General features: G+C 42.3%; 1 protein-coding gene across 2 annotated transcripts in view; it reads right to left on the bottom strand.

Annotated features, from left to right (window-relative positions):
- Positions 1 to 1,407: 1,407 nt before the first annotated feature.
- Positions 1,408 to 13,892, bottom strand: part of TCF20 (transcription factor 20) — a 195,407-nt gene continuing 182,922 nt past the window's right edge. Inside the window, exons 3-9 of one of the 2 annotated variants that reach the window (XM_035128491.3) lie at positions 10,591 to 10,743; positions 8,370 to 8,530; positions 8,095 to 8,268; positions 6,182 to 6,320; positions 4,831 to 5,018; positions 4,005 to 4,146; positions 1,408 to 3,293 (exon numbers count right to left, since the gene is read on the bottom strand). In XM_035128491.3, coding sequence (XP_034984382.3) covers positions 3,115 to 3,293; positions 4,005 to 4,146; positions 4,831 to 5,018; positions 6,182 to 6,320; positions 8,095 to 8,268; positions 8,370 to 8,530; positions 10,591 to 10,743 — 1,136 coding nt within the window. In that variant the 3' untranslated portion in view covers positions 1,408 to 3,114. The remainder of the gene's footprint in view (positions 3,294 to 4,004; positions 4,147 to 4,830; positions 5,019 to 6,181; positions 6,321 to 8,094; positions 8,269 to 8,369; positions 8,531 to 10,590; positions 10,744 to 13,892) is intronic. The other variant, XM_088676606.1, reaches the window with a different exon arrangement.

Genomic DNA, 13,892 nt, shown 5'->3' with positions numbered 1-13,892 from the left:
CCCAAGCACAACGACGGGCCGGAGCCCAGCTGAATTACTAATGGGCCGGCGCCTTGCAACTAGACTGGACCGACTTCACCCCGACAGAGCTCAGGATGAGGTAGTGGTGGGGAAAGGCAGGAACCCCCGGACATTTGTGGCCCAGGACCCAGTGTATGCAAAGAATTTTGGGGCAGGCCCAGCATGGGTACCCGCCACAGTCACCAAGGTGACCGGTCCCGTGTCGTACGAGGTACTAACGGAAGGGGGGCAATGTTGGCGCCGCCACTGCGACCAGCTACGGCGACGATTCCCAGGAGGAACCCGGGAGGAGAGCGGGACAGAGGGGTCCCAAGGGGACAGCAGGGCAGTGAGGCCTGTAGAGCGAGAGGGGTGGGCAGGGGAAGCAGAAGCAGTAGGCACAGAGGGGCGCCCCGAGGCTGGAAGGACACCGGAACCAGAGCTACAACCTAGTGGTTCAGTGGCGCCAGACCAGACAGCCCCGGCACAGCCAGCAGCCTCGGAACACGAGCCAGAACCAGAACCCCTGACCAAGGAACACCCCAGGCCACAACGCACACGGAGGCGGCCAGCAGACCTTGGGGACTACGAATGCAACTTCCCGGGCAGGACTGGAACTTAGAGGGGAGGGGTGTTATGTACTGAGCTGAATCCTAGAACAATAGGATTCAGAATCAGCGGGAGCTACCCAATCCAACTCCAGGTGGAAGTGAATCCGCAACCTGATTGGCCTGCTGGAGCAGCCAATCAGGCGGCTGGCAGAAGTGAATCTGCTACCTGATTGGCCTGTAGGAGCAGCCAATCAGGCTGCAGGCAGAAGTCAATCCACAATATAATTGGCCCACAGGTGTAGCCCTGAAGTAGCCAATCACGCAAGGCCCATTGTGTAAATAATGTATATAAGCAGATGGTTTTGGGAAAAGAGCCATTCGTCTTCTCCTCCTTGATGACTATGAGCTGAATAAAGAGCATGAAATTCACTCTCGACTCCGAGTATATTTCAATGATAGTAAACTTTGATTACTAGGGTAAAAGACCCAGATTACAATTAGCTGAAATATATCAGCAGTCTCAGGGGTGGAGAGTCTTGCTTTATCTCATTTACAAAATATCAGGATGTTAACCATATTCAAAATGTAATTGGAACAATACAAAATGCAAATGATAAAACATGGCGGCAAATGGCATTTGATAGAAATATATAGACTACCGAGTCTATCATTTTTAATACACAATAAAAATATGTTTGATTCGATAATCAATCCATTTACAAAGTCAGATCTGAAAGTTTGGAAGATGTGGACACCTAAATTAGCTCCTTCAATCTCACCGTTGATACCTTTTGTACTGCATCCACTTTTTCATATGACAGGAAAAGAACATGCTATTCAGAAATGGAGAAAGATCTTCATGTACTAATTTATTTATTTGAAAGTGGTTCACTTATATCTGCTGAACAAATAATGATATAAATTGGAATGCAGTGTGTAAATTGTCTTTATGTTCATCATATAGTGTGCTTTATATCAAATTCTGAAGTTAAAGCGCATGCCACAAGACATTAAAAATCATTTGAAAATTTGATTTTACATACAAATGAATATACAAAAAAAAACCTTTATACTGTATCAAATAATCAATGAGTTAACAATTGGAGGATGTAATTCTGTGAAACAGCAACGGGAATCTGATCTAGGGATAGACATTACGGAGGTGGATTGGAATAATTTGTGGGCTAAAAAACCACTAAAATGAGTATCAACTCAGATATGAGAAAATACATTTAAATTACCAAACCAATGGCATTTGACACCATTATGGTGTAGCTATATTAATAAAACCATCCCACCATTGTGTTGGAGAGGCCGCAACAATATAGGTACAACATTGCAACATTGCACGTGTGGTGGATGTATGATCATATGAAGCCCTTCTGGCAGAAGGTATTTACAGAAATAAGCTATATTACAGGTCAGCATGTGGAATATACCCCAAGTTTGAGACTGTTAACTGTTTTTAAAGAAGGGGAATCTGACCTTTCTTATGAAGAACTAACCACTTTACTTTTAGTAGCAGCACATCTACTAAAGGCACAGAATTGGAAAGGATTGGAAAGTCTGTGTATCTCTGTTTGGAAACAGAATGTATGGTCTACTGCTGTATCAGAAAAAATAGCATTCAGATTACATGCATTTAATAATGCAAATTATGTAGATGGTTTTGTTGAAATGTGGCATCCTTTTAACAAATACTTTACTGATAACCCTGAAGGATGGCAGCCACTGAAATAACAGATTGGACTTGGGCAAGCTTAACTAGATTGATCTGTCCTGGAGTGGGGAGGGAGGCAAGCTGGTATTTTGGTTTTGTACCTTTTTATTCTTTTTTGTAATTGTTATATATTTTTGTTGTTGTATATAATTGTTATATATATTGTTTATATATATATATTGTTATTTATATATATTGGTTATGTTTAGCCTGGAAAAGAGGAGATTGAGAGGAGATATGATAGCCATTTTCAAATATCTAATGGGCTGTCACATGGAAGATGGAGCAAGCTTGTTTTCTCCTGTTCTGGACAGTAGGACTCAAATAAATGGATTCAAGTTACAAGAAAGGGGATTCCGACTAAACACACAGAAAAACTTTCTGACAGTAAGAGCTGCTCTTCACTCTCACACCTTCAGGAGGATGATTGCATTCCTGAACTTTCTGATAGTACGAGTTTCTTGACAGTGGAACGGACTCCCTCGGGCGGTGGTGGACTCTCCTTCCTTTGAGGTTTTTAAGCAGAGGTTGGATGGCCACCTGCCATGGATGCTTTAGCTGAGATTCCTGCATTGCAGGGGGTTGGGCTAGATGACCCTGGGTCCCTTCCAACTATAAGATTCTATGATTCTATGAAAACTGTATTTATTTAGAAAGAAAAAGAAAAGAGAAAGGGGGAAAGGGGAAAAAATCATAAATGTGATTCTTGCTAAAGGAAGAATCAGTAAATGAGCTACTGTGATCTATTACTTTATGGATTCAGCAGTCCTATATCTTTAAGGTAATTTGCACCGTGAATGACAAACTCAAAATGTAGAAGTGTGTTTGTGCAAGTGCTTGCACTCATCTTGAAACAACCTTGATATGATAAGGATGTGGGACGAGTGTAAAAGCGAAACACCCATCTTCTCTTGGTTTTGGGTGATCTTCTGCAATATGGAAGGTGAAATGCTGCAGGAGGCTGGTGAAAAAGAGGAAAAGCTCCATTCTAGCCAATTGTTCTCCAAGACAGATACGACGACCTGAGGGGAAAGAACAATGACACCAAAATGTCAATCCTGGTTCGTTCAAATCTGTTACAAGAAGGTCCTTCCTATCTCCACCCTGCCTCTTAACCTGACAGCTTTGTGATGCTTATGCAATAGCTTGATAAAGATATGTAAAATTACAACAGCAAGCCTGGCCAACTCATTTTCCTTCTGAACTTTTGCTGCCTAAGGTACAAAACCAAACAGAGCCCCACACAGTCAAGCTCATAATACCTATACTTGGTGCCTGAGACAGAGTACCACAAGGACCTCTCCCCTAAGAGTAAAAATACAATACAAATAATAATAATAATAAGCAATTCCTTGCTCTTTCATGATGCCCCATACCAGTTTCCTACACTGACCTGGTCAATTGGCCTAATGGCAGGGCCAGCACTGTAATATATTTGATATCAATCTGCTTTTGCTGCATAAAAATAAAAATGGTTTGGGGTTGGAAGAGCTCAAGAGGTTCCCAGAAGATTTCCCATCCAGAATGCCTGATGACAATTCTACAAAACCAACCCCAGCTCTCTGCAAAGTTTTGGTCTGTGCAGAGCCTAATATGATTTCTGATGCTGATAAAACTGATCATCTGATCATAACAATGGAACAGGCTGACTTGAACCCATAGAGAATACCCTTTTTCTGGTGAAGGCAGGAAAGTGATGGTTCCTCACAAACTCTTCTTCCCTTTCAATTTACCTGCTGAGAAAGGTATGAAAGCTTCTCGCTTGACAAACTGTCCATTGGCATCCAGAAAGTGCTCTGGCCAAAACTGATGCGGGTTCTCCCACATGGCTTCATCTTTTAGCACGGATGACAGGTTGGTCACGATTGTGGTACCCTAAGAATATCCCCCCAGAAATAAATGTGATTTAGAATAATGGACAAAAAAAGCAGAGTCATCATCTCTTTTTGTTTAATATCTCTTATTTCTTTTGGACAGAGCAGAACATAAAATCTGCACCTAGATCCAATCCACCTCAATATTATTTCCCAAAATGTTGTACTTCCCAGGCTTGGATGCTAAAAACTCAATTAGAAATTATTTAAATGTTAAATTATATTAATACATCTTTTTCATCAGCATTTTTCGTCTATTTTCAACATGTAAATGTGAGCTGAAATATTTTCCTAGTCCCAACTATTCTACTACTTTCAAGCAGATGCATGGAATGTTATAAATTGGCTGACGCTTACAAGTCTGATTTCCAAGGTAAAATTGTACTAGGGTCATACTTTTGTCAGGTCAGAGGATATTAATAGAATTGTAGAGTTGGAAGGGACCGCAAGGATCATCTAGTCCAATGCAGGAATCTCAACTAAAGCATCCATGACTGATGGCCATCCAACATCTGCTTTAAAACCTCCAATGAAGAAGAGTCCACATTCTCATTAAGCTTCAAAGGCCTGACATCGGGTATATTCAATATTAATGGCAAAGAGCTTTGTTTTTGTTTTTTTCTGATTATCTATTTACATAACTCTTTGCTCTCTTTCACTATATCTTCCCTCCAACCCATCACACCTTTGGGATGAAGAAGCCTTCCACCTCTGTATCACGGTATGCGCTATGGGGTATGCCAGCAGGAATAATATCCGCAAAGCGTTGAGTTTCATGGATTACAGCACGAGTGTAAGGCATATTTGCCTGGTCCTCCAATGTGGCAGATCTGTTCCTACCAATCACTGCATCAATTTCTTCTTGGACTTTACCTGGAAAATAAGAGAAGGATGTAACTTACAATGTGCTGCAACTAACAATGGGAAAAACAGGGAGATCTAAACATTCTTTACACCAAGAAGAATGCATGAGTTGTCTCACTGCAGATCTTTCAACACTGTTTTTCCAGGGATGGAGGGAACATCTAGATCAGCTCCAACACACTTCTAGAATTGGGTTCTACTTTGTACTGTACAGTGTACGTTCTTTTATTTATATATCAATGCATATTTATGTGTGTATGTTTATTTGGAAATATATTTTATTTGTGAACATTACAAAAATCAATAATTTTAAGATAACCCCCACACAAAATTAAGAACGCAGGTATTAGCCTATGCCGTTCTGTGTATTATGTGAAATTTATTTATACTTTAAATTGTAGAGTTCGGTGAAAGCTGGAGAGATTTGATAGAAGATAGCTTTTGCCCCACACTTTGAAGGCACAGGCCTGCAATTTAAAGCACAGTTTCTGAGTGCTGTGTGTGTGTGTGTGTGTGTCCACCCCCCGCTGCTCTCCCCGCGAAAACTCACTTTTTAAATGCTGAATCAAAACAAATGAAAAATTGTGTTTTCTGGGGATTTCTGTTTGCACTGATTCAATGGGGAAAGTGTAGAGGCAAAAAAGTAGGTAGACACAAGGCACAGAACTGTGCCTAGAAACGCAGCACAAAAGGAAGTTTGGATGAGCTTTATAATGCTGCAATATATTAAGTCTCACCAGTACCAATCTGATTTCCTCTCTGCTATTTGAATAGATTCTACTTCTTCTGTTGATGCTTTTCTTTATTCTACCAGTTTATATTGTTAATGTACTTACTGTACTTATTATATTGTTATCACACTTATTTGTAGTTATTTTATGCTTTTGAATTGCCTTACAGACCGTTTTATGGTCCAAAGATGGGATATATTCTCCCCCAGCTCCGGAAAACTTTCGCGAAAAGGAAGGATTTACAGTACCATCTCAAAGCTCACCTTGTCATGCTCTGGTAGGCTTCCTAAGGGAGAGGATTCTACAGTAATAAGGCCATTATAGAGAAAACTCTACTCTGTGCCCTGATCCATCTGACTCAGCAGGTAGAAGCAGGGCTTCCTCCCAAGACCTTCATGTTTTAGGGTGGTCCCTAAAACAATACCCAGCAATGGCTCTTACTCTGGATGTCAGGATAGAGGATCATGTAGAGCAGGCCCCAGCGCAAGGTAGTGGTGGTGGTCTCCGTGCCAGCAGCAAACAGGTCAGCAATCATCAGAGGGAGGTTTTGGTAATTGAAACTACTGTTTTCGCCCTTTCTCTGAGGAGACAGTATACAGGTAGAATGTAAGAGATGTTTGCCAGGAATTTCCTGAGGCCTGAAGTACACATTAATCCTTCCATAGAGTTACTGCCAAAAACATTACTACAGTGGTACCGCTGGTTACAAACTTAATTCGTTCCGGAGGTCCGTTCTTAACCTGAAACTGTTCTTAACCTGAAGCACTACTTTAGCTAATGGGGCCTCCTGCTGCCGTTGCGCCACCAGAGCACAATTTCTCTTCTCATCCTGAAGCAAAGTTCTTAACCTGAGGTACTATTTCTGGGTTAGCGGAGTTTGTAACCTGAAGCGTTTGTAACCTGAAACGTTTGTAACCTGAGGTACCACTGTACTAGTTCTCTCCCTCTCCCCTGAGGCATGTAGGAGCACTGCCCATAATGTGGCAGCATCATTTTAGACATTTCTCACTCCTACCTAGCCAAATGGTGTGGAGTGTGTAGCAGCGCATAGGGACTTACAGCACAAAGATTACAGGGGAGAAGGAGAAGGCTCCGCACGGGGAGGAGCTGTTTTAAGGAACAGTTAGAGAATTCCACGCAATAGTGCTGCGACATACATGACTGAGCTTCCCAATGCGACACAGCCATTGCCGATCATGCCAGCAGAGCATCCATGCTACAGTTCTGTCCACAAATGTAACCTGGCAATATCCAGCTTAATCCTATTGCTTGGCATATTCTAATACAAGACAAACTAACAGGTTGCATTTCATCTCCAATATTTCTAAGGCAAACTCTGGAAGACCTAGATCACCTACTGAGATGGAAACCTGGAAAGATGGAAGGCTTGTAGCTGAGCCGTTCCCAAGGCTGGGAGATATGTCAATTGGCTGCTCTGCACGGGGTTTCATCCCCCCTGAAGCATTCGGGAAGTGAACAGCCTGGGGAGACTCCTGGATCCATTGTTGTTGCTGGAGTCGCACATGGCCTCAGTAGCTTGGAGCAACCTTTACTAGCTTCAGGTGCTATGTCAGCTGCAACTATTCCTGGGCAGAGATAGCTTGGCCATGGTGGCTCAGGTACTGGTAGCTGGATTACTGCAGTGCACTTTACGAGAGGCAGCACATAAGGTGGATCCCAAAACTGCAACTGCTGCCAGGGATTCTTTAGCTGTGATTCCTGCATTGCAGGGGGTTGGACTAGATGACACTTGGGGCCCCTTCGAATTCAACAGCTCTATTATTATTTCCTTTAGAAAATAAAAATATTTATTTTTTTAAAACACCCTGCAGCTAGGTTGCTAAGTGGTGCAACCTATCATAAGCATACATGCTTGTTAAAACAATGGTACTCTCTGCCTTGGCTGCCTACCTGCTACTGGGTCATGTTGAAGGTTCCGTTATTGGTAAATAAAGCTATAAACACATTGATACCTGATTACTTGAGAGATTGCCTTTTACCTTATCAACCTGCTCAGTCACTGAGGTCATCTGAAGAGGCCTTCCTGGTGGTGCCACATGCTTCTGAGGTCCACTCCACCATCGCTAGGAGCAGGGCATCTAGCATGGTGGCACTCACTTCCTCCTGATATTAGAGGTCTACCAATGAATTGCAAATTTTGCGTAAATTGTTTACAAGTCTTCCCAAAGTGGCAATCTCAGTCAGCCATGTACCTTTTTTTTCCCCAAAGCAGTTTTTGAAATGGTATTATGTTTTGTTTTATTGGGTTATATATTCTGTACAACCTCTTTGTTTTCCCCCCTAAAAATGTAGTAGTTTATAAATATTTGTTACATAAATGAAATGCACCTCACCTTCTCAATTTCTTCCAAAAATGCCTCAGTGATGTTTTGCTTGGAGGAAGGACACCAAGTTTCTTTGTGTGCATTCACAATTTCACCTAAATAGTCCATAAATTCCTTTTGATGACGAAAGGTTTTGTGCGTCATTCCAGGGATGTGCATCAAAAAAGGCAGTGAATTAAGAACCTGATGCCAAAATAATAATAATAATAGTAAATATTAATCAGACCCACGATCTAACAGTCACATAAGCATGATCACCCTGCCTCCAAAACAACTTATCTTACCTGTGGCAGAAGTCCAGTTTCTTCCTTCATGGACTGTTCAAGGAGATGAAGTAAACTCTGGAATTTCTGATCCTCGTAGTCAAAACGATTGCCAAAAGTGAGGAAGCAGATCACATTGCTAACTGCATTGTTTATGAGATAGTGAGGATTAAATGATTGACCTGAAAAGGACAGAATAGCCCAAAAATGATATTAGGACACATCCAACTGGTATAGCTCAGTAGAGCATGAGACTCTCAATCCCACAGTTGGTGGTTCGAGCCCCACATTGGGCAAAATATTCCTGCCTTGCAGTGGGTTGGACTAGATTACCCTTCTGGTCCCTTCCAACGAAAAATTCAATGATTTTATCCTCTGCAACCAATACTCATCAACTGTATTGAAAAATCCATCCTAAATCCACAGAAATTCCTAAGTAAGAATTCATCCAAAAACCTATATAGCATACACAGACTTGATATTTTTCTCTCAGACTCATGGGCGTAACCAGGGGGGCAGGAAGGCCAGCTGCCCCCCCCAATCAATACAAACCAATACAAATCTGAGGTTCTGCCCCCTCCTGACAAAAATCATGGCTACGCCCATGCTCAGACTACTGACAGTTTGATCAGTTTAATAAATGAGCACCATATTGGCCTGAATATTAGCCACACCAGAATATAAGCCACACTTTTAAAATTGAAGGGGGGGGGAAACACCCAAATATAAGCCCCTTCCTCACTGTTCCTGGCTGGGGGGGGAGCTGCGATGAGTTGCCGACAGGCTTTCCCCTTCCTTGCTCTCTCCCTTCCCAGCCTTGGGGGAGAGGATGGGGGACTATGCGCTGGGTGGGTGCTGCTTTGCCCCGCTCCTGGCGCTGTTTGCCCCACAATCCTGGCTGCATACTGTAAGGTTGCGAATATAAGCCGCACTTAAACTTTTTACGGTTGGAATTTGGGGGGAAAGTGAGGCTTATATTTGTGCCAATATGGTAAGTTAAAAAATACAAGTTCTGAGGAGGCTGAGCTGATGACTGAGCAAAGGTCCTGAGTGTCTCTAAAAAGCAGCTGAGGCATTGCGAAAGTAGAAAAAAATCACTTATTACAGCCTAACTTATCACTGGTCATCAACTACTTGAACTGGCATTTATTACTAGCCATTCTGCTAGGCTGTCACTCAGGGGGTGGGACAGAAGGGCTGTTCCATTGGCTGGCTGAGAAACCTGCCACAATTTGTTAGCCCTGCTTCTTGATCAAATGGTTTAATTTTAAGAATTGGTGCCTGAGTTTGCATGTTTTCTTCTTTCCTCAAGGATCCCTTTTTCCACTTGGGCTCTGTCTATTACCGGTAGGATATAAACCTGCAGGCAGTTGCTGTCTTCTTTTCTTATCTTTTAACATTCTAATTTTCTAAACTTTTGTAATGCCTAGAAAATGTTAGCTGCACTTTAAATGATAAGTAATAAAAATAGGTCAGTGGATGTTGCTTTTGGGTGGTAAAGCAGATGTGGAAATGTCAACTGAACTTAAGATTCGAAGAATGAGAAACTGGGAGAAACTGATATTGACAGATTTGCCCACCCTCGGTCTTAATCAGCCTGATTCTTAATCTGAACTCTTGCTGTAGGTGCCTACTACAGTGGTACCTTGGATTTAAGAACTTAAATTTGTTCTGGAGGTCCGTTCTTAACCTGAAACTGTTCTTAACCTGAGGTACCACTTTAGCTAATGGGGTCTCCCACTGCCGCCACGCGATTTCTGTTCTCATCCTGAGGTAAAGTTCTTAATCTGAGGTACTACTTCCAGGTTAGCGGAGTCTGTTACCTGAAGCGTCTGTAACCCGAGGTACCACTGTATGTCCCTATGGCAGTAGATAACTAATTTCTTTATGAAAAGTCAATTGCACAAATAACTTTCTGGAATGAAAACCTTACAGAAGTAAGAGAAACACACATTACTGTCCTACACTCAGATGTATTACCCTTTCTTAAAGTATATTACTTGGGTCATCAGAAGAAGCAAGACCTTGTCAGTATGCCAGAACTGGAGGAAGGACTGATCCTGATCCCAGGAAGATGCAAATGCTCCAAAGACACAATGAAAGTAGTGAGGGAAGAAATATTCGTGTTATAGGAAATGCCCCATCCATTTTTATGATGGAGATAACCATCCACCTGCATCTTCTACTTGCTTTTTAAAGGTATCGCCCTTTGCCCTTCCCAGTTTTCCTAGTTTTAACACACCTTCCTTAGAACTAAAAAATGAGCACAAATGTCCAGCTTCCTCAGTCACCAGCTGCTCCAGAGATTTCTTTCCCATTCCAAAGTCTCTCAGTATGGTGAGCGTGAATCTCCTCTGATCCTTCCAGGCTTGGCCGTACTGTGCCATCACCAGTCCTGAAAAAATGAAGAGGGGGAAAAATTGCATTTTGCTTGTACATTATATTTTAAAGACCTTGCTGGATGACCCTTGGTCACCAACAAATTTCATGGCAGGGCCACCATGACAAATGGAAGACACATGGATGGCCAGCTCCCTGACACCCATACAGCCTATTCTCTTGCCTCTTCATTAGCAACTGTGAGAACACCTTGGCTCTGCAGCCTTCAGCTGCTAAGCCCTCTTCTCTTTTATTCCCCATCTTATGTACAGTTAAAACCACCAGTAGGAAGCTGGATTTGGAGTCCATCTTCGGCCTAATAAGCCATACTGCTTCTGATATGTCAATTGGCAAGGCCTCAGCTTGAACTGCTTATTAATATCACCTGAAAAAAGCTGTAAAATATATGATTTCTCATCTACATTATTTAATAATAATAATAATAATAATAATAATAATAATAATAATAATTAATACACCACCCTTCATCATAATATCTCAGGGCAGTTCACAGAATAGATAATAAAAACAAGTAAATAATTAAAAGAAAACAGCAAAACAATAACCCTCACTTCTTGCAGACACATTTAAAAGGCTGTAGAATATTAATCAGCCCAAGGCCTGTTTGAAAAGGAAAGTTTCCGCCTGGTGCCTAAAAATATATATTGAAGGTGTCAAATGCACCTCCCTGGAGAGAGGATTTCACAAATAGGGATCACTACAGAGAAGGCTATGTTCCCGTGTTGCCACCCTCCCGGCCTCACGCGGAGGAGGCACATGAAGAAGGGCTTCAGATTATGAACACAGAGTCCGGGGCGGTTCTTGAGGTATATAAACAAATACTTTATCCCATAATATTGGCATTGATAAGATAAATTACCATGAAGAAGGAACCTAAGTAGCTCTGATATCTGCTTATACCAGTTATGCCATAGTTTTATGGCAAAGAACACTTTGACCTGAACTATATAAATATATACTGAAGCCATGACCTCATTTTTTTTCTTTTCAGTATCTTTTTTAATTTCAAAATTATGTGTGTTATGTGTACAAGCATTTCAGCAGATCACAATGAGAATATTTTTAAATGATTTTATCTAAAATTATAAAAATATACAGTTGTGTTGTGCAAGTTCCTAAAGGGACTATAAGGTATACAATTTTTAAAAAATCATTAAATACACAATTTAACTATACAGGGTCCCTTCCTTCCCTGCCCCACAAGCATGTGGGGCCATTCCAACTGGCTTTGGCAAAGGGCGGATCAGGAAGGAGAGAGTTAGAAGCACAGAGAACTCCCTCCCTCTGAAGCCCAAATCAGTATAAACTGATTGCCAGTTTCACTGAGAAGTAGGGAATTGCAAGAGTTGCTCCACACTTCCGGTCTGCCGCGCCAGCTAGAAGACGCAGGGACCTCGAGCTCCGAGGTCCCTGGCATCGCAGAGGGGGGGGGGGAATCTGCAGGGCGAGCGGGTTCCCCGAAAGAACCCCGGGAAGAGCGTCCTGGGGGCGCAGGTCCAGCAGAGCTCCGGTTCGCGATTCCTCCGCTGCCCAGGGAATCAGTAGAGCCCCTGAGAGCCAGCGGAGTGAAGAGTCGCGGGAGCCATTTTGGACGTCAGCTTACCTCCAAGAAGCGAAGCCTCAAGTCTTCTGTCTGCCAGCGGCGGATTCTTCCAAAGAAAATCCAAGGGGGAAAAAAGAGTAAGTGGAACCCCTAATTGGAACTTTGAGATAAATTTGGCAACAATTTGGAAAAACAGGAGGAGATTCAAAAAACGGAAATCAATCTCTTCCTAATGGTCAATCAGGAGGCGCAATAAATATTCCTAGCCGAAAGGGAAACTGATTGACTGTGGAACCCGAGAGAAAGAAAGACTTTGGCAACCCTTCCCAGCCCCCCGGAGTCGGCACCCCTTGAGGACCAGCAAGATCAGTAAGGGGGAGAGTGCTTTGACAGCTGTCAAGAGCTGTCAAAGCTGTCAAAAAGCTAGACAAAGCTACTAAATTGCTGTTGAATGGTTTAATTTGCTACAAGAAGAAGTTAAAGTTAAGTCAATCTGAATTAGGATTTGATATATGGTGAAGTTAAAGACAATGGGAAAGGACAGCCAAGATGGAGGCGACCGTGTAACAGGAGGAAATTTCCAGTGCCTTTTGTCTCCTAATCTCCTGTCTGCTTGTGGTTAAGAGAAAGAATGAAAACAATTTACTCCTTAGCCTTCCAGGAGGCTGTGCTGGACTATCTGCAAATACTGAAAGACATCCATAAGAAACTGCAACATTCCAGTCCATCATGTACAGAAACTGTGGTTCAAGATCAGGACTTAGAGGACAATTTTGAATGTGAGATTAAGAATAAAGAGCAAGAAATAGAGAACAATGCCGAAATTGAGTTGGATTACAAAAAACAGGTGCTGGATGATGCACAACAAGGACTTGAAAAGAAAGAAGATGAGGCCAATGAACAACAAAACGAAATGAAGATTCAAGAAAAGGAGGAGCCTGGAGGACTGAAATTTGGAGATGCATGACTGAGGAGTGGGAAATGCAGAAGGAGGGGGGGGGGGACAGAGGCCTGGACTTGGAAATGGGAAAGATGTGGTGTGGGATGAGAATTTTAGTTAAGAGGTATCTAGGCTGATTGAATAACGGTTTCTGAAATCTTGGCATGTTAAAGGAAATGTTGGTTCAAGTGGGGGAATGACGTCGGGGGAGGGGAGGGAGAGTGTTAAAAAGTAAAGGTTAAGATTTTGATTAGAGAAATGAGTCTATATAATAACTGTATTTTCTGGAGGGAAAAGAAGAATAGTTGGGAAAAGAAAATTTAGATTTGTATTAAATATTTTTATGTTTAGATATGTGTCTGGGCAGAGAGCTACCTCTCTTCCTCCCTTTACTCGGAAGCACCTGGTGGCAGGGGGTGCTCTGAGGGGGGAGGAGGGGTGGAGGGAAACCCAGACACAAAAATGGATCTCCTTTGGAAGGCCGCACCTCACGGGTTCCTCTCGTGGCAGGAGGGGACCCATGGGGAGGGGGCACGAAGAAGGAGGAGGATAAAGTGAATATTTTAAGGAAAAGATTTTGAGTTAAGATCAGAAAATCCGCCATAATTATATTAAGAAACTAAGAAAACCAGGAAGAAGAGATTCGAGGAAGTCACAAATA

Source organism: Zootoca vivipara, chromosome 9 (genome assembly GCF_965207765.1).
Source record: "Zootoca vivipara chromosome 9, rZooViv2.hap1.1, whole genome shotgun sequence".
Taxonomy (NCBI): domain Eukaryota; kingdom Metazoa; phylum Chordata; class Lepidosauria; order Squamata; family Lacertidae; genus Zootoca; species Zootoca vivipara.
This window is presented reverse-complemented; position numbering and strand designations above follow the sequence as displayed.